The 21,600-nt window shown below is 34.4% G+C and overlaps 1 protein-coding gene across 4 annotated transcripts in view; it reads left to right on the top strand.

Moving 5' to 3' along the window:
- LOC132703975 (5-oxoprolinase) overlaps positions 1-21,600 on the top strand; it is a 90,883-nt gene that overhangs the window by 9,453 nt on the left and 59,830 nt on the right. For 3 of the 4 annotated variants that reach the window (XM_060675546.1, XM_060674752.1, XM_060673982.1), the window contains exons 3-7: positions 226-417; positions 2,091-2,385; positions 9,590-9,832; positions 15,641-15,845; positions 18,053-18,305. In XM_060675546.1, the coding sequence (XP_060531529.1) occupies positions 226-417; positions 2,091-2,385; positions 9,590-9,832; positions 15,641-15,845; positions 18,053-18,305 (1,188 nt within the window). The remainder of the gene's footprint in view (positions 1-225; positions 418-2,090; positions 2,386-9,589; positions 9,833-15,640; positions 15,846-18,052; positions 18,306-21,600) is intronic. The other variant, XM_060676278.1, reaches the window with a different exon arrangement.

Below are 21,600 nucleotides of genomic sequence, written 5' to 3' on the forward strand. Positions count from 1 at the left end.
TTATTTGCATGTAATACTATTTACAAATCTTCTTTATTCCTCCTGCATCGGTTGTTGATAAATTGAACCTTCTGACGTTTTGCGGCTTCTTCAGAGCTTAGCTAAGTCTGTTCCACTCCAGAGACATATTGTTTAACAAAGGATTTTTGAAAACTGAAGGTGTGTTACATCAATTGTTTGTATCTAATGTTAAATACGTGTCAGCAATTATTTGCATATTATTAGGAAACTGGTAGGGCGTTGGATTCCGATGGAAATATTGACAGTTCACTCATAGAATGGATCCGCATGGGCACTACCGTCGCCACCAATGCTCTGTTGGAAAGAAAAGGTGAAAAAATGGCGTTCGTGACTAATAAGGGCTTCCGAGACATACTGTTGATCGGAAATCAGGCTAGGCCAAAGATCTTTCAGTTGGTAAGTAGGAAGACTGTCTTATGATGGTGTATTACAAAATTAAAAAGCGAACCTCGATCAAAGACAAATGAGTAAACTAAAAAAAAAGAAAATGAAATTGTTATTTATGTACCTAACAAACTTGCGGATGAGCAAATCTCATGACTCGATTTTTTTACGCTCTAGATCTGTTCCATAAAATTGGAGCTTGTTTATAACTCCAATCTTTGCAGGCAGGACCTCCTTACTTTGTCGCAACATCGAAAAGATAATTTCAAAAGCTCATTTTCATACGAAATAGCGTTAAAAACGAGGTTTAAAAGGTACCTTACAAAGGAGCGAAAAGCTTTTTGCTACATCCTATTTTTATTGCTGTTTTACATTATGATCCCCATAATTTCAACTTATTAAGTTTAGCCGCCCCACTCCCGGCACATTTTGAGCAACCATTATAAATTTGGGGAAATCTTCATGAGTTTCTGCGTCCAAATATAACTATCGATCAAACGTGGATACACGACTACGCTGTAAATACGAAGTAACAAGACGAATGGGCTCAAGTTGGCCGATAAGGTTATGGACCACGGTCTTTTTGGATGCTCGCTGAATGACAGAAGAGTATTCATCATTATTTAACGTCCTAGTAAAAAAAAATCAAGGAAAAACTGCCCTGACCTGAATAACATAAAGTTCTTGTTATTTAAGCTAATTATAATGGGCTCTATGTTATTTTGTATGTAAATAAGGATATTCAATTGCTAAAATGGGCCGTATTGGATTTTTTCGGTTCTCAACGGGTTTATTAATAATTACATTTTTAATTAAATTTGTTACACTCAGGCTTAAAATAGGAGTAAAATTTTCTGCTCTCAGGTTTGGATATATTAATAATTAAATTTATTGCGCTCGGATTTAAACTACTCTCACATCTGATTTTACTTGGTGTCAAGTTTTACGGGGTTGAATATACAGTATACAATACAAACTATTCATGTTTTAAAAGCATATGAATTTAATATTTCCAAATGTTTTTCTTGTAACGGGACAACGACACTGTTATTCAGAACATAAAAAAAAATTGAAACCGGTTTTCAAGTTTTGCACTTGTATCTTCATAACAGTCCAAGCTAGGGTTCTTAATATTCTTCGCAGACAATAGCAAGCAGTTTTTAATCAATCTCTCTTCTGATCCAGCATGAAGGTGTTTCTGACAGTTTAAAGTGCAAGTGCGCCATTTTTGCTATTTAAATCCCATTTTACAAATGGGATTTAAATAGCAAGCAGAATGGATTGACTAGTAATTGTATTAGTTTCATCTTCTTCTAGGTCCCTGTTCAGTTTATTCAATGTAGGAATCTTGTTTTGATAAAGGAAATATATTATCCATCCTCTACATATTAAACACATTCTTCCCAATTATATTCGTAAGAAGCTTTTTCGGAATACACGGTAAAATGGGTTATTCAACACTGCTATTGATATCAGCCGACATTTGCCTGACACCCTAATTACTTTTTGGTGGACGGTCAAAAGCCAAGAGGATTTATTTTGAGACCAAGTATACATTTTATACACAGAATAAATCTTTGTATATTCCAAATGGCCCATACCTTTTATGTCAATCGCTTTCTGTTCAATTAAATTAGTACTTCAATGCATACGTTGCATACTAATGCACCATAATTCCTTTTCAGAATATTCAAAGACCGGAAATCTTGTACGCCGAAGTGGTCGAAATAGATTGCAGAGTAATTCCGGTGCTGGAGGGGAAGTGCGAGTTGGGGGAGGCGGCGACGAAGAACTGGCGCGTCGCGGACGGTATCACCGGCGAAAAGTTCTACGTAATTCGGGAGCTAATTCGCGAACAGGTCGAACAGAGTTTGCTCGAAATCAAACGGCGGGGGATTGAGAGCATTTCCGTCGCCCTCGCCCACGGCTATTCGTTTCACGATCACGAAAATGAGATAGGCAACATAGCCAGAAGAATAGGTATTTCAAATTTTCATGAGAATGTGTTTATTGGCTCTATGACAGCTGTCTCTTTATCAAATGTAACCATTTAACTCTATTTGCTGCTATATATGAGGGCTACCTTTTGTATATCGGGATTTGCAATAAAAAACTATAAGCTACCAACAAATATGACTGTATTGTTTCTCAAAATATTTGCCCTGATAAAATCAATCGTCAAAGCACCCACATCGATTCGAGCATCTCCAAAATATGCTTTTTAAACGCATCAATCGCTTCTTCTTCTTTATTCTTAATGTATGGGAATAAAAAGAAGTCATTAGGTGCTAAATCAGGACTATATGGTAGATCGCCCATCAAATCAACGTTTTTAATGCTTCGTTTGCATTGATCGCTGAGAGCTAGCATTGTCGTCGTGGAGAGTGATTCGTCTTCGGCGGTTTGTTTTTCTAATTTCTTCGAAGACCTTCGGCAAACAGATGGTTGTGTATCATTCAAAATTGACTGATTTACCTTTCACCAAAGAAACAGTTGCAACGTGGTCAGTTTTTCTGGAAAAACAAGCTACTATTTGTTTTGAGGTACTTCGCGTACGAACAACTTTTGTGGGCTCTGTCTCATTCTGAAAGACCCACACAGTCGATTGCTGCTTACTCTCAGGTTCATATGCATAGATCCATGTCCTGTCACGATATCATAGACGTGTTTGGAAGCACCGCGATCTTATTTTTTTATTAGATTAATCAGCACGAGCCTTTTTTTGAGCTGATGTCAAATTGGGTGGAATCCAACTCTAACAAATTTTTTTAGCGGCCAAATGTTCATGCAAAATTGTATGTATGGTGCACCCACTATTGCCCAAAGATACCTCAATCTCATGGTAAGTCACATGATGATCCTCCAAAATCAATTTCCGCACTGCATTAATGTTTTCTTGGACAACCACCGATTTTGGACGACCTTCATGAAATTCATCCGACCACGACTGATGTCCGAAACCTAGCGATAAACAGTAGTCCTGGATGCTGCTTTAATTCCAAAAGTCGAATTAAGTTCATCGATACATTGTTGTTGAGTTAGTCCACGTCGAAAGTTGTAAAAAATATTGCACGAAAATGCTCCCGGTTAAGTTCCATTTTTAACCGTCACATTTTTTTAAATTTATCACAAAAAACAAAAACAACACTCTTTCGCCAAAACCTAACTGAGTAAACCTAACCTCAGAATGTCAAACTTCCCTATAAAAACGTTGGTCGCCAGATGGCAGGACTTGTTTAAGAAAATCCCGAAATATAAAAGGCAGCTCTCGTCCATCCTCTACTACCTACGCTTAATGTTATTTCAGGTATTTAAATTTAATGAAGTTGAATTATTTAAATCCGTTTAGTCATGAATACATTGGAATGTCTCAGTTAATCTCCATAGCTTCTAATAAGTTCAATTTTCAATCAATCAATCGAATCAATGGAGTAATTACAAATCCCGTACTTTTTAATGATAGAGAGACACGAAATAACAACAACCACAACAAGATATACCAATTAGCCCGGTAATTTCTTTTGTAACTGAACCGTCTGTTAAACTGTCAATAAGATTATGAAGTATGTTATAGCATCATACGGACTTCAAACCACAATTTTTCATAAAAAAACTGTTTCGAATTCATCAACAAAGATAATATTTGTTATAATGCAGCATGTGCAAAAATAATTTTCAAGAATTCCAATCGACATATAGACAATATAGACTGTATTCTCACTCAAAAACCGGTAATTCCACTTGTCAAATAAGATTTTATAGATAGGTTAATTGTTTATTTAGGCCAAAACTATTTATTATTTAATGGAAAAATCTATATTTCTAAAGAAGGTTTGATAATGGGAAATCCATTTTAACCCATTGCAGATATTCTTGTGGACAATTTAGACAACATTACACAAGACCCCCCTTGAGTAAAAACTTCCTTGGGCGCTGTAGATAACATGTTTTTGTGTGTTTCATTGGAACTAAGCACTTTTTTGAACTATGTTATACACAACCGCATAAATTTCACTGTCGAGACTTAACAAAATAATTCTATTAACTTTTGAAATTTAACTATATTCAAAAAACAAATTAAATTAGGTTTTTCCATTTACCATACACTGTCACACACAGACATAGTCATACACTTACTTACCCTTACACACCAAAATGGCTGCTTTTTATTATTTTACCCACAGACTTCTTAATGTTCCACTTTCAACAAAAAATTGTAAAAAGGAATTAAACATTATAAAACAACTAGCATGTGACAATGGCTATTATGTATGTATGTATGTATATTGCAATTGTCGAGTGATTTCTATCATTATTTAATAATAATATGTATTTTCTATTAAATTAATATACGTTCGAGGCGTCCAATTTACATATAACCCTTTTCAAGAAATATCCCAATACGATACTTAGCCATTCAGGAAATCCTAATAATAATATCGACTCCATTTGGTTTCCAGAACGACGCGACGGCGATGTGACGCACAATACAAATAAACATAAATAAATAAATGTAAATTTCATGGTATCTTTAGAATTATTTCCTTCAATTGACACAAAAAAAATTGACCGGTCAATTACACCACCCGAAGCATGCCCCTCATACTCCAAAAATTAAAATTAACAGTCTACAGCTTAAAGGGTGGATCATGTCCTAAAATTTATATTGGGCAAGCAGATAGATCTTTTGAAAAACGTATCAATGAACATAATAGAACATACAAAACTACGAGTTTAGTATCTAATTACTCTTCTTACTTAAATTCACAAAAACACAATTTTGAGGACAATTTATAACTTTTACATACTTCATCAAAAAGTTAAAAATTGAACTTATTAGAAAATTAGATTAGAACATTAACAAACTGAGACAGGGTGTTATTGAAGGAGTTGTGATAGAGTAAACAAAATAAATGAAAATCTGAACTTTGCGTTCTAATTTGGCGTGTATAGGTATTCGTTTTTGCATAAAATATGTTTGAGGATGATCAGTTTCATGCTGAATAAACGAGGAAAAAATGTTTCGTGCAAGTTTTTTCTTTACATATTTTTTTTCCTAGTTTGAATTTAATCTTTTGCGCCCGGCTTGAAAAGTAATACAAATGTATTCTGAAGATCAAATATGCTACAACTTACAATTAATATAAAAATGGTTATGGTTACGTTATTATTATTATTACATATTTTGCTCCTAAAATATTAGATATTAATTTAAACATATTTGCCAATAATAACAGTTATATTTTTGCCGAAAAAGTACCACCAACCAATATATGACCAATATATTGGCAGTTGAACTGTAATCGCTGCTGTCTTTCTATTTTAATCACAGACACTTTTTTTATGTTATGTTCGATATGGGCTTCCTTTTCTTTCTTTTCTTTCCTTTTTTCCTTTCTTCTATTAGTATTACTTTTTAGTTGTATATTGTACGGGCTTAACTACAAATAATTAATATACCGAAATTGTAGGTTAAGTGAGAATTTATAATTTCAACTTCGCCTTTTGTGATATGTATAATGATATTATATGATATGAATGATATTCTTCTGCTAAATGTGGTATAAGGTTGCTTTAACACTTTTTAACATTTTGAGTTCAGTATAAATTATCTAATCATACAGTAAGAAATTGCCAAAACAATTTCCAAATTCATACTTTTATTTTTTCTCGAATTTCTAAGAGTTTACGTCGGGTTGTTCCACCGTGGGCCACTTAATTAATTTTGATAGAAACAATGTTACAGAGTATTTATTTAGTTCCTTGGATTATAAAAAAAAAGGGTATAGGAAAATGCCGAAACAAAAAGAGACAAAAAGATAACTATGTAATTTTCATAAATTCATTAAAAAAACAAAAACAAAATAATAATCACTAACCTAAATGCATTGTGAGTTTCTAATAATTTTATTTTGTTTCTAGCGGTCTCTAGAAAGAACGACACAGTATAAAATGTGTTGTTAGATAAAAATCATGTGAGGTGTTTTTTCAACTTTTTAACATGCAGATGTTTTAACACTTCTGGAAGAAGATTATAGAGAAGTAACCTAGTAAAACTTGGTGATTCAGTATGTTCAAGGCTTTCGTTAAGTCGAAGAATCACAAATTCGTTATTATCTTGTTTATTGTATGTATGTTGCATCTCAATGCAGTTAAAAATCGTAGGCTGTCGCTGAGAGAGCACCTTGTAGAACAACAGTGTAGTAAACAAAAGTAAATTGGAACAACTTTGTCGTACGGGTTTGTTAATTTTATTAAAAAAATAAATACGAAAATGTCATAATTTTCTCATAGTTGAACTTCGTATATAAATAAGTTCTCTACTTGCGATCAGAGAGAGTTAATGGCAATTAATTAACATGAAAAAGGAAGTATATCGCATTTGAAGCTATATTCCTGAAACTTCAAGACATATTTTTTTGTGTTTTGCAATTTATTTGCAAAAAAAATCTTGAGACATAAATTTAATCTTAAGGTTATCTTCTTCTTAAGGTGCCATATCCATTTCACTGGATGTTGGCGACAATTCTGGCAAATTCTTCGCGATCCTTTGCGGCTCTAAAAAGTGTGTGGGCATCAAGACCGGTCCAGTCCCTAATGTTTTTGAGCCATGAATTCTTCTTTCTACCGATGCCTCGCTTTCCTTCTATTTTTCCCTCCATGATGAGCTTAAGGAATTGGTACTTTGTATTTCTGAAGATGTGGCCCAGGTAAGCTGCTTTCCTTCGTTTAACCAGTTGCAACAACTCTCTCTCCATCCCCATGCGCCTCAGGACTTCGTCGTTGGTGGCGTGATCTGTCCATGCGATTTTGAGCATTCTCCTAAATACCCACATCTCGAATGCTTCCACTCGATTCATAGTGCCAGCCTTAAGGGTCCAGACCTCGACGCCATAAAGTAACACCGAGTACACGTAGCACTTTATGAAGCGGTAGCGTAGTCTCAAACTAAGACTCTGGTTGGTCAGTATGGGTTTCATTTTTATAAACGTCGCCCTAGCTTGTTCGATTCTACCACGAATTTCCATATCTGGGTCTAGGTCCTCGGTTATCCAGCTACCAAGATACTTAAATTTAGAGACCCGCTGTATCCGTTTTCCTCCAGTCGAGACGTCCAAACGCACATCTGGTGTTCTGCTTATGACCATGACCTTAGTTTTTTCAACGTTAATCTTTAGGCCCGAGCGTTCTCCCGTCGCAGATATTCTATCGACAAGGCGTTGTAGTGCTTCTTGACTTTCAGCAATAATTACGGTATCATCTGCGTAGCGGAGGTTGTTGACTGGGAGACCATTGATCTTTATGCCATCATCCGTCTCAAAAAGTGCTCGGTCAAATACGGAATCGGAGTATAAGTTAAAAAGAAGAGGAGACAAGACGCATCCTTGCCTTACGCCTCTCTCTATCGGGAAACTTTGCGTGGTTTCATTTCCCACCCTTACAGAGGCTGTCTGGTTCCAGTACAGGTTCTTTATAAAAGAAAGATCGCCCTTATCCACTCTTTTCTCCTGCAGTAGACTCATTAGTTCTGTGTGGTTGACACAGTCAAATGCTTTTTGATAATCTATGAAGCACAGAAAGACGTCTTTTCGTTGATCTCGGCATTTTTGGAGTAAGATGTTCAAGCTGAAGAGTGCTTCTCGTGTGCCAAATCCCTGCCTGAATCCGAATTGGGTGGGCCCGATTTCTTTTTCACATTTGCCATAAATTCTTCTATGGATTATTTTAATGAAAAGCTTTAGGACCTGGCTCATCAAGCTGATCATTCGGAACTGGTCGCATCGATTAGGGTTAGGCTTTTTTGGTATAGGCACAAAGACTGAATGTAGCCAGTCTTGTGGTATTTGGCCTGTACTGTATATTGTGTTAAACAGTTGCACTAGGATCTCAATATTCTCGTCATCCAACAGCTTCACCGATTCCATATAGATATCGTCCGGTCCCGCTGCTTTTCCCTGCTTTCCTTGTTTTATAACTTTTAGGACTTCGGATTTTAAAATTTCGGGGGAATTATCTCCCGTCGCGGTGTCTATAAAAGCTCTTTGGTTATTATCCCGGAAGAGTAGTTCGGTATAGTCCTTCCAGTGATTTAGCAGTTTTTCGGTGTCGGTGATGATGTTGTTATTATCGTCGAGGATGTTGTTTGTCTTACAGGGTCTTGAACAGCGCGTGGTATTCTTGAGAAGTTTATGCATGTTAAAGTGATCATGTTTTCTCTCTAATTCTTCCATTTCTTCGCACCTTTCTTGCAGCCATTGTTCTTTGGCCTTGCGTATCTCATTTTTAACTCGTCTGTCAAGCTCCCTGTATCTGATTTGATCTTTATTCTTATATGAACGGCGTTCAGACATCAGCCCAAGGATCTCGTAGGTCATCCATTCCCTTCTCTTGTTGATAGGTGGTCCCACTATATCATTTGTGGTGGTGGTTATCGCGTCCTTCAGTCGATTCCAGACAACTTCCACATCCGCTGGTTGTTGAGGCGAGTTTCTTACTAAGCTGACTGCTCTGTTTATCCTCTGGTGTACCTCCGTCCTTATCTCGGGCCTCTTAATGTTGTTTATGTCTATCTTCTTCTTATGTGGCCGTCTTATTTTCTTTAATTTAATATTGAGCGTTCCCACCACTGGGTTATGGTCTGAGCCGATGTCGGTACCAGGGTAGGTTCTCACTCCGTGCAATCCGTTTCTGTATCTCTGGCTGATTAGTAGAAAATCTAGTTGGTTTCTCACTATATTGTCCGGTGAGTGTTGTGGTGATTGCCAGGTATATAGCCTTCTTAACGGGAGTTTATACCATGTATTTGCGACGACCAGTCTTTCTTCTTGGCAGAATTGTACCAAGGTATCGCCTCTTTTGTTGCGGTCTCCGAGACCGAAATCTCCGACCACACTGTCCACTCGACCTCGACCAATCTTGGCATTAAAGTCGCCCATGATGATGAGAACTTCCTTCTTTCCGGCTAGCTTCATCAGTTCTTTTATTTCCTTATAGAGTTGTGTCATTTCGATGTCCGGTTTATCCAGTGTTGGGGCATATACCTGTATGATATTAATCTTAAGGTTATACGAGTGTACAAGTGCTCAAATCTAGAGCGCTTCAGCTTTATGAGGGGTAAAATATAAAATTAATTTATAGGCTTTTCCTACTGTTATTTTTGAGTTTTGATTTACATGTTTTGTAGGTTTTAAACATGTTTCCTTATCTCACGACGTGATCAGCATGGTACGGATCGTACCTAGGGGTTTCACGTCGTGCGCCGATGCTTACCTAACGCCCCATGTCAAAAAGTACGTTGAAAACTTTTCTGAAGGATTCAAGGACCATCTGGAAGGTACCAGAGTGTTGTTTATGCAGAGTGACGGGGGTTTGACTTCCATGCACAACTTTAACGGAGCGAGGGCTATTTTATCCGGACCGGCTGGCGGTAAATATAATAGAAACTTAGTTTTTGCACGAAATTGTGAGGAATATGAGAAAATATTTATTCAAAATTCCGCCTAATCAATCTGAAGTGTTCAGGGAAAATCGATATACCAATCAAGTTTTTCCTAATACATGGAGACTTATAACTTTAAAAGCACTACCACAGATATGTTTACGTAGTTTTAATGCGATGCATTACTGATAAGGATCCATGGTGGTTCAAATATTCACCGACATCATAGTATTTCAATGATAAAATAAGATTCACTAATAAAACAACCAAAACTGCTTTTCCACCAGTAGAAGACGATTTTGTTCAGTTAAAAAAAAACACAGAAGTATAACCATCAGAGTTAAGTTATGAACTAAATATATAGATTGCAAACCAGATAGGAAGATACAAAGTTCGCAATAATATTCTGGTCTCTCAGGGCAACCTTGTTTAGGCATTAGTGAGACAAGTATAATTTAAATTGAGACGGATAAATATCTGTGTTGTTTTGTAATCTACCTACTTCATTTCATAAGACAAATCATACAAAAATATATAGGAAAATAAAATGATAAAAACAAACAACCTCTACTCAATTCGTTATAAAAACGAAAGAGAATATCACAAATTTAAAGCATTGGATTATATAATAAATAGGATATATTCCTTCTGCGTCGTCCTTCTGTTGAGTCGAACTAGCTAACGTTTCGCCAATCATCCTGTTAGATTCTTCAGAGCTTGATTGCAACTGGCTCGCATTTTGTTCTGTACCGGCTTTTATATTGTTTGAGGGGAGCGGAGCTAAATGAAGGGCATAAATACCGTCTCGGATGACTGATTCTCATATTGGTGACAGGTAACGACTTGAGTCGCGGTTATGATTGTTAGGTTGTTTATAGATTTCTATAGACTCTCGGATTTTTCGTTGGTAGAAGAGCTGATTACATGCAAGAATTTTAGTTTTTTTTAGTTTCGTGATTGTGTTCGGCAACTGCTGATAAGTTTATTTGTCTTAGTCTTAAGGCTCTTTGATGTTCTTTGAGCCTAGTTGATATTTTTCGTCCGGTCTCTCCAAAGTATTCTATGGCGCATATGCATGGAATACTGTAAACTCCTGGCATCTAAAATGGAATTTTGTCTTTGACTGATCGAAGATGTTAAGAGATTTTTGGACAAGTGGTAAATCTGTTATATTTCTTTAGAACCTTTGATATTTGGTCAGTGATGTTTTTAATGTAAGGAAGGACAACTCTGGGATTGCTTTCAGCTTCTTTGCTATTGGAAGGTTGTGGTGAGGTATATTTTGTGATGGAGCGCTTAACATCTTTAATATGGAAATTATTAGAGAGAAAAGCAGAGGTGAGGTGCTTTAATTCGGGGTTCAGTGACTTTGTAAACAAGAGAATTGATAACCGATGATTTTTGAACCGGATGGTGATGTGACAATGCATTAAGGTATCGGTCTGTGTGCTTAGGTTTTCTGTAAACAAAATGACCCAATGTTTTTTTTATTTTATTTTATTTCTATTTTATGTTGGCGTGTATAGAGTTTAAATATCTAAGAAAATCTCCTAGGGATTCCTGACCATAAGGCCAAATAACAAAAGTATCATCGACGTAGCGTTTCCATAATTTTGGTATTAGATGGAAGGTGTCGAGAGCTTTCTTCTCAAAGGTTTCCATAAATATATTCCCGATGACTGGTGATAGTGGAGAACCCATAGATGTTCCCGACGTTTGTTCAACTATCGCTAACCGCATATCAAAAGTTCTAAAGAAATATAAACGCCAAAACCAGATTTACCACTTGTCCAAAAATCTATCAACATCTTCGATCAGTCAAAGACAAAATTCCATTTGAGATGCCAGTAGTTTACAGCATTGGAGAGACCGGACGAAAAAATATCAACTAGGTTCAAAGATCATGAAAGAGCCTTAATACTAAGACAAATAAACTCATCAGTACAGAGTAAAATGCGAGCCAGTTTCAGCCAAGCTCTGAAGATGGCAACAGGATGATTGACGACACGTTAGCAAGTTCAACTTAACAAAAGCCTACGCAGGAGGAATCCACAAGTTTTACAAGTAAAAATTATTTTTATTACTTGTTTTGATAATTTCACTTACCGGTTTAACAATAAAGTGACATCACCAATTTTTGGAAACTTTGATATTTGTATGTCCATCCTTTTTTACATACGTACTTAGTAAGAGTGTATCTAATTATAACTCTAAGCATGGTCTAAATTGGTGCAACTAGACAGCAAAACATTCTGATTGAGTTGATGGAGATACAGGGTGTTCAAAGTTTAAATTTTATTCTGAATTTTCCCGTTAGAGATTTTTTTTTAGCATAATGATATAAACTGCCTGTTTTAGGATTGGCTCCCAGAGGGCTCTAGTGTCACTGTATTATTTAGCTAAATCGTTCCGAACTATATCCAAATCGAAGGTAACCTAATCTTAAACCTTCTAGAAATTTTTATAATCATTAGGTGAAACACCGTCGATGAAGATGACTAGAATTTAATTTGTGCTTCGACGGAGATAAGTCAATAGTTAATTTACAAAATCTTAAAAAAAAAGTTATTGTATCAAGATTTGCCAGCTTGCCGACAATATGTTTCATTTTTATAAAATATGCAAACCGTAAAGATAAGTTTCAATAACACATTTTTTTCACATTTATACGACGACGAAACTTTAATTCGAAAAATAATCTTTTGTGGAATTCCGAGAATCCATGTGCAAAAATAAGATATTTTCAGCGTGAGGTGAACATTTGGTGTGGTGTCATATCTGATTTATTCATTGGTCCTCGTTGTTTAAACTTCCTTCTACACTATTTAAACGTACTCATAGAAGATGTGCCACTCCCTTTGAAAAAAAGTATGAGGTTTGTGAGCAGTTTGTTTGTTTGTTGGACTTAAATCCTCTAGACTTCCCAATATATACTTGAAGGATTTGATATTCGCTAAAGCAGCTAATTCTTTGCAGGAGTTGTAGCGACTACCCCTAGAAATAATAGAGAAATTTTGTTTGGCATTCAAAGACATTTAAAAGAGTTGTGCTCTAAAATGTATTGATTTGAAGATTTTTTAAGGATTTTATTTATCATTTTCATTATTGAGGTAGATGATGGACCATTCCGATATTTGATTTGGCGTTTTATTTGTAACTATTACCAAAATTGTTATTGTTAAATATTGCTCGTTTGCATTTTCAACTTTCTTTCAAATTTTCAAACTCATTTTTGATTCGATTTATCTAAATAATACGGTAAAAACTTTCACAATTCAAAATAGAATTTAATTTTGAAAAAACCAGCCACATTTATATGACGCATTTTGGTGTTTAGTATCTTCAGTACATTATTGTTTTTTCAATTTCTCAAAAAATTGTATCTATATTTCACGTAGCAGTATAGTGTCTCATAGCTACTCCATTCTTTTTAGTAAGTTGGCTTGTAAAAAAGACCTTTTAATGGGAATAAAAATAACTTTTTTTAATTTTTTGAGAGCCCTGTGTTATAATTTTATCCTGGTTAGCAGAATTGGAAGCTAAAATTTTAATTAAATATGGGCGACACCACTTTCATCACCCATATATCTGTGACACGTTGTATTTCAGTTGAAGTCATGTCGGGGAACTATGGTGGACTATTTTAATGTAGTGTTTTAAAGCGTGGCCTCTGGCGAAACTTTGGGTATATTGGTTTTGGCCCTGCTCAAAGCATGAGAGAAATAACAGCAATTTAACTATTTTAGTAATTTATTGTCTCAGACTATAATATAGTCACATATATAACTTTTAAAACATAAAGTATACGTCAAAAATAAAGTTAATTACATTTTTGTTGTTTAAAGCAGTCTAAACACATAAAAGGGGCATGATTGCTATCCGGACATTTAAAGCAGTCTAAACACATAAAAGGGGCATGATTGCTATCCGGACACTTTGTGTATACTTTGTTCCCTTTTTTTAACAGGAGTTCTTTTTATTATTTTCATCCTTTGTAGTTTTTAGAACTGAATATTACGACAATTGGATTTGACTTGTTTTAATTTTTTTTTTATAAATTTGGCAAGCTTGTTGCTATTTCTTCTCGAAAGTTGCTGTTTTATACCTTCCTCAGGGTCGTGGTCTGATTGATCGATACCAGCTTTCCTTCTGTTGGCTATTGGCTTTTGTTTATTTTTACTTTTTCCATTAGTATTTGAAGCTCGACTGGTTGATGGTTGGTCAGCATTACATCCCCTATGTGCTCCAGCATTTCCTTCCTGGTTGCCTGTAATATTTATCATGTGTGGAGCGTGTTTAGTTGATAGAATTCTTACATTGCGTGTATGCCACCATTTTACTACCGCAATTCCAGTTTCATATTCTTTCGCTATCAAAGCACCAATTACGTGAGTATTTTGGTGTAAAAAAGACAATGCTAAATCATAGCTCGTATAGAAGGTATCGACAAATAATGAGTGACCTTGATTTAGAAGTCCTTGAGATAGCTCTTCACAAACTGTTCTACCTAAACCAATTTTTGGTTTAGTTTTTTGATTTCCCTTAGCATATTTTGCTGGACCAAGTATATCATTTAGTCGAGCATAGCTTGAAAAGCTTTGGGCCATATTTGTAAGCTTTATTACATATGCATTGTCGAAATACTAATCTACCTATCCAAGGGTATCGTCAATAACAAAGTCTTCAGCTGGAATCATTACATCATGAAACTTCTTTGTTGCAATGCTTCTATAAGAGGATGTATTTTTCCTAGTCTTTCTAGTCGGGGAATTTCTTCATTGGTTGAAAAGTGAATATTTGACAGCAATAATTCAAATTTATTACGAGACATAATTCTTGGCGCTACATTATTTTTATAAATATCGCTTGTTAACCAATAGAATGGAATACTTACTAACTCCATCCACATAAGAAGCTCCACAAACTTTTTTGTCCGCTACGATGCCTAATATTTATAATTTCATCATCAACAAATAATGAAAACGCATCAAATGGAGTAATATCCTCCGCCACATTTATTTGTAAAGCTGAGCGGCCACTAAAAGTAAATGTTTTATGACCACCTTCGTACTCTGGCGATTTAATAATCTTCGGAACCTCTGGAGACTGACTATCTAACTCCTCACTTTCCTTTTCAAGTTGCAGATCTTAAATTACTTCTTCAATTTTCCAACTACTTCATCATGTTTTTCATTTTTTCATCTTATATCCAGGATCTTTTATATAATCATCTGAACTGAAATCTGCACATTCTTCATCTTATCACTTCGTACAAATGCACCACTTGCTAATATTATTCGCCAATCATCATCGCTTAAATATTTTCTTTTAGCTATTTTCTATTGCACTTTTCATAAGTCACTTTTACTAATAAAACTCTTTTAACTGTCACAAATTTACAGCTAATAAAAGAAAAACATAATCTAAAATTCGTCACACATATACATATGGCCGACATGGCTCTGCAAGAAACAAAATAAAACGGTGGGTCACGTCAACCCCATATGAACGATATACAAACAAGTTAATATTTACGTTGATAAGGACAAAAAAAATTGCTTATGAGTACCTAACTATTTATTTTGAACTTATTAATAATTTTTTTCAAAAAGTATTGTGGCAGTCAATGTGTATTGTTTGCAATGAACAACGAAAATTGACTTGCAGTTCGGGTACTGCGGCAGTAAGTGTAATCTTATTTTGCGCGAATATAATAAATTGGTAATAAGAAGAAGTAGAATAATAGAGAGTGGTTGGCGATATTTGGGCTTTCATTCTATGGAAATCAACCCTTAGGTGTGGTTGGTTACGCAATAACAACCCCAGAAACTGACCTGCCAGTCATCGGTTTCGATATGGGCGGTACTTCCACCGACGTATCTCGATATGCCGGCCATTACGAACACGTATACGAGAGTACCACTGCAGGAGTGACCATTCAATCGCCTCAATTGGACGTCAACACTGTGGCCGCAGGTGGCGGTTCCATGCTTTTCTTCAGGTAAAGCTTTTTTCTCATCATATGTGTTGATCAAAACTTGCCTAATTGTGGTCAAGTTTATCAAGGGACTCGTTCGAATAATTAATAAATAATTGACCTAACAGCTTGGTTATTCTGATAAGATACAAGAACATTCTGAAATTTATTCGAGAATCTCTTTCGACTCAAAATATTTTTACCACTGCCGGGTGTATTCACAAAAACACCCGGTATATTATTCTATTTTTTATTCCTGAGAAAATTCACTGATCGGTTCCATCGAGGTTTTTCTATACCTATATTTTTTTAGATTTTTTTATTATTTTCGATAATTCTAACGGTATTAAAAATATAAGTGGTAATCGGATATTTTCGAAATTGATTAGAGAATTGATTTGGTTGTTATAGGGTTTCTAAAATTTACCGATCCAAAGCTGCTAAACTTTGTTTTCGAAATACTCCAACTAACATTTGTTGTTTTAGTTTGTTCTGTTTGTAACGGTTATGTTTCGATATTATAAAGGGAATTATTCCCATATAAAAGTTGCCAGTATCTTTACGACGATAAAAAAGTTTTATAACAAGAACTGTATTTTTGTTGCCGCTTTAAAATATAAAACCTATCTTCAGCGTTTAAAAACAACAAACGCCCCTCTTTGCTCTTTACTTTTTTCTATCTTATTTGTGTTCAATTTCTTTTATTTTGGGTCGTTGATATTGCATTTTGCTATTTGTCTATAGTGGGCAGCAATGGATTCTTACTTTGACATTATTATGTAAATGTCTTATTAAAGCAACGCAAAATCTCTGAAAATTGCCTACGATGACTTAATTTTATTTGGTACAAAAAATTTATTGAATAATTTTATATTTTACTCTTCCTTATTCATTATTCTAAATTTTATTTGCAGAATAATATGGTAACATTAGTAAGCAATCAATATTTTTAATTATTTTTTAAACACTTGTAGCGATTCAGCTTACAATGGACCCTTAAATCCGCTTTTTCCAAATAGATCTTACGAACAAACACTAGGAGATTCTACGTAAAACGTTATGAAAACTAAGCGTCTATATAAAAAATACTGAGTGACAAAATACATTTATTTTAATACATTATCCTGTAACGTTAAACAGTAAACAATATTCTTCGTAAATATTTGAGTATCTCGACCTCCTCCATTTCGTCATGGTACTGATAAAAAATACAATTTTAAATAAGTTAAAAATTCAACCTCCAAAGATTGCAGAAGCACTTACTCTGTAAATAGGGTAATAGAAAACATTAAATAAGAGCTTCTTCAGAGAGACGCGCCAATTTTCATTTGTAAGTGTTTCATTTCAGCTAATTGTCTGCCTTGCTTTTGTCGTATTTGAAATGTACGACAGCTTGGCGGTTCCTCTTTTATTGATTCAAATGTTAGTATCTGTATCTGGATGTTACGTTTTAATTCTATTCAGAAGTTGGATAGAGAGTTCTTAGCATTTCCGGATTTGGTCAGAGCAGACAAAATATGAGGGATTTATAAAGTTGTGTTGGAAATGATAATAAACATTTACGGAACTTTCATAGCTTTCAAGCGCCTTTAATCCGGCTTACCATCATGCCTGAGTTCGCCTGAGTTAAACGCTAAAAAAAATTGAAGTAAAAGAATTTCCGTACACCAGAATTTTAGTAGCAAAGTAATTGCTTGTTCCTATATTGTAATTGACTTTAGGTTGGGTAAAAAAAAAGAAATACCAGAATTTCGGTACATAATTTTATTAGCAAAGTAATTGCTGGTATTTTGCTTTAGGTCGGGCAAAAATAATGAACTAACAGAATTTTGATAAACTAGCATTTTATTAGCAAAGTAAATGCTTGTTCCTGTATTGTAATTTACTTTAGGTTGGGTTAAAAAAAATGAAAAATCAGAATTTCGGTACACTAGCATTTTATTAGCAAAGTAATTGCCTGTATTTTGCTTTAGGTCGGGCAAAAATAATGAAATAACAGAATTTCGGTACACTGGCATTTTATTAGCAAAGTAATTGCTTGTTGCTATATTGTAATTTCCTTTAGGTTGGGTAAAAATAATGAAATAACAGAATTTCGGTACACTAGCATTTTATTAGCAAGGTGTGTTCCTATATTGTAATTTACTTTAGGTTGGGTAAAAAAAAGAAATACCAGAATTTCGGCACACTAGCATTTTATTAGCAAAGTAATTTCTTGTATTTTACTTTAGGTCGGGACTATTCGTGGTGGGTCCCGAGTCTGCAGGTGCTCATCCGGGTCCTGTTTGTTACAAGAAAGGCGGACCGTTGACGGTAACCGACGCCAATTTGGTTTTGGGTAGACTACTGCCTGAATTTTTTCCGAAAATATTCGGTCCCAACGAAGATTCCGCGCTCGATAAAGAAGCATCGTTTCGAGAGTTCCGGAAATTAACCGAAGAAATCAACACCTTTTTGCAAAGCCAAAATGGAGACGGCGATAAGGTACAGGGTTGTTATTTATATTTTGATACAACCTACAAATTTTATTTAAAGGGCATATTCAATGCTGAAGGGTTGCCACGAAAAATATCGACATAAGCAACTAGTTTAAATTAACAGTGTTTATCAAGAAAAAAACAGTAGTATATTTGACCAAATGGATATCGATCAACTCTTATTCACCGGATGAACTTAGGACCAAAGATTTGTTGATTATGGGTTATGCTAGGGTATATAGCAGACTGTGCTTTTGGTTGGCATTTCAAATACTAAAACAAATATTCAAAGGTCATTCATGGAGAAAAAGAACTACATTTATACAGAAAGTATATAGGCTTACGCCCAGTTAACGTTCCTCATCGATGTAAATGTAATTAATAACTCGTAGGCATACATACAGTTAAACTCCTTTAGTTATGACGAAAATCACGAACCCAAAAGGATACACGACACGGGGCATTGTTTCTATTGCAGTGCAGCGAGACATTGTTAGCTAATCGAAGTGCTGACATTATACAATTAAAACAACATAGTGGTTTGATTTTATCTCCAGTTACTTAAGGTTTCTCTTGATGATTCTGTTTATAATAAGATTGATATAGCTGACAAAATTCAGGAGGCAGGTAGTTCAAACACTGGTTGTATGACCACAATATAATCTAAGCAGTTACAAAAATCTGACATTCACAAATAATTTTGAAATACCTTGCTTACAATTAAATAATGTTAATAATTTTACTTTTAATATTAATAGTAAAATAATGTCTATATTTTTTACTAAACACAAATGCCTGATTGTTAAACAAATGATAATTAAATTGTTAATAAAGATTTCTCATGAAAAATTAATAATTTGTTGATTGTACAACACTAAGCGAATTAAAAAAAAAAGTAATTGCTTGTACTGAACGAGTAGGATGTTGTACATCGTATGCCAAATAAAACGATCTACTAAACGATCTGGAAACCCATAGGAGATACGAAAAAAAGTTTCGTACAAAAGTTTCTTGGACTTTCCTGAAGATTTAAATATTATAGTTTTGTTGAGACGGGGTATCCCAAAAGACTCCGCTCAGACATAAATGAACATTCTGCATATGGAATTCTTGGTTAAAATAAAGGTCACTTTCTTAAGAAATTCCTATTCAAATTTTGCATAGTTTAGGCAGAAATTGAGGTTATGTGTTTTTTTTTTTTATATTTTTATTGCCCCATATAAAATTGTGTTATGACACTATTGATCTAGGTATTGCAACGAAAACTTAACCACAGACTAACGAGATGATGCATTACTCAATCAGTTTGACAGATGCGCCTCAGATTATACAGGGTGTCCCAAATAGGTGGTGTCGTTTTGGCGAATTCAATTAATAAAAAAACAAAATCTGTCGAATGCCGTATATTTTTATTCAGATATCGATTGTACGATAAAAAATAAAATATTCGAGGTTTAAGATAACACCCGTATAAAATGTTGAATTTAAAGCTGCCCACATTAGGTCACTTGTTGGTAATATTAGGTATTTTTTAAATTGGAAAGACATGATCCTACTTTTTTTAAATGAATAATATTCCACTAAAAATTGTTCGTTAATTCGGTTCACAAAGTGTAGTTAAAAATGTTCCCCTTCAAATGCTTGTTTCATCTGGCATCAAAACAACAAAGAAATATCAAAATATTTAAAAATGTAGTCGTCTACACCACAATCTTTTATTTGACGCATTAAGGTATTTTTTTATTTAAAAAGTTTATAGTTGTCAAGTTTTTTGTTAGTATATATTTTATTTGTATTTTGAATAAGTCATAATTTTTTGGGTAACCTATGAAGTTAAATTCTTTATTTTTGTTATAAGATATTTTCAACCAAGTTAGATAATTAACTATTACATGTTTGTTTAAATATGAATTCTGAAGTTTTAGTAAATCTGTTAAAGTGTGTAGTATAGAGTCGATTTTTCTCAAAATCTCCCTGAATATAGGGCGTTCCATTTGAAAATCTTGACATTTTGTTAATTAAATTCGCCAAAACGGCAATACCTATTGGGGAGAGTGCAAGAAACTTTTGTACGAAACTTTTTTTGGTGTCTCCTATGGCTTTCCAGATCATATAATTAATCGTTTTATTTGGCACACGGTGTACAAACAATTAGCAACTTAACTTTTAGATGTTCCGAATAATCCATCTCATAAACAAATAGTGTTTCTATCGTTAAATGTCAGGGTACCACCAAAACTTAATAATGTTTCGTTATGCAAGGCAAGCTGATTACTAAATTCTATTTCGAAACCAATTACCCACAAGCTATATATTTCTGAAATTTTGTTAAAATGAGTTATTAAACAAAAATATACCAGGTGTTCTATTAAAAAAACATGGTTGCTTAGCTTTGATAAAGGGAATGCATTTTTTAATCGTATATTCTGAAGAAACATGTCTTCAAATTTCAGTAATATTGCATAAAACACCGATGTTGTTTCTTTTTTCTGAATTTAGACCAATTCGAAAAAACATTACAGTGACCGTCACATGAAAAGACGCCATATTCATCGGGTTCGCTGTTTAAAAGTTTATTAGGTATTTATAAACACTTTTTTTTGTAACCGCCATAAAACTAAAAGGAGCTGGAAAACCAATTAAAAACTATTACGTTTAAAATGTTAAATAGGAATTATGCAATCATAAACTCACTTTTCAGTTGTTCTTTTATTTGTTCTTGAAAGAAACGTACTTAATTTTTTTTGTAAATATCTAAATAAATTTTAGAAGAAATTACCTTTTAAAATTGCGCAAACGAAAGAATTCATATTTTACAGTAGCTGTAAAATATTCATTAGGTGCTTTAATGGTATATTATGCAACAAGTGCGGTAAAGAGCATTTGAGTCACGAATTTATTTGGCACGATTGGAGCGAGTTCTTTATAAACGAGTGACTTAAACAGTTTACCATACGTTTTGCATATTATAATTTTTCTACGACCGTTAGTTTTTGTTTACATTTTTGCAAAACAACACGAATACATTCACTGCCATGACCGTCAGAATTGACAAACGTCAGAATTCAAGCCGTGAAGCAAAATCTCGGAAAACATCCGATTGATCCCAAACCCCTGCGGTAACATCCCGGAAATGTCCAAAGTAGCTCGGATCCGTGGGAGAAGAAACTCACGTGGTAAAGTGACACTTTCCGCACTCTAGATCGATGTATAATTAGGTATTTTACAAAAAGGAGTAGAAAATAGTATATTATGCAACAAGTATAGTAAACGGCATTTGACTCACGAGTTTTTAACAAACG

Source organism: Cylas formicarius, unplaced genomic scaffold (assembly GCF_029955315.1).
Source record: "Cylas formicarius isolate icCylForm1 unplaced genomic scaffold, icCylForm1.1 PGA_scaffold_10__41_contigs__length_53128322, whole genome shotgun sequence".
Lineage (NCBI taxonomy): Eukaryota > Metazoa > Arthropoda > Insecta > Coleoptera > Brentidae > Cylas > Cylas formicarius.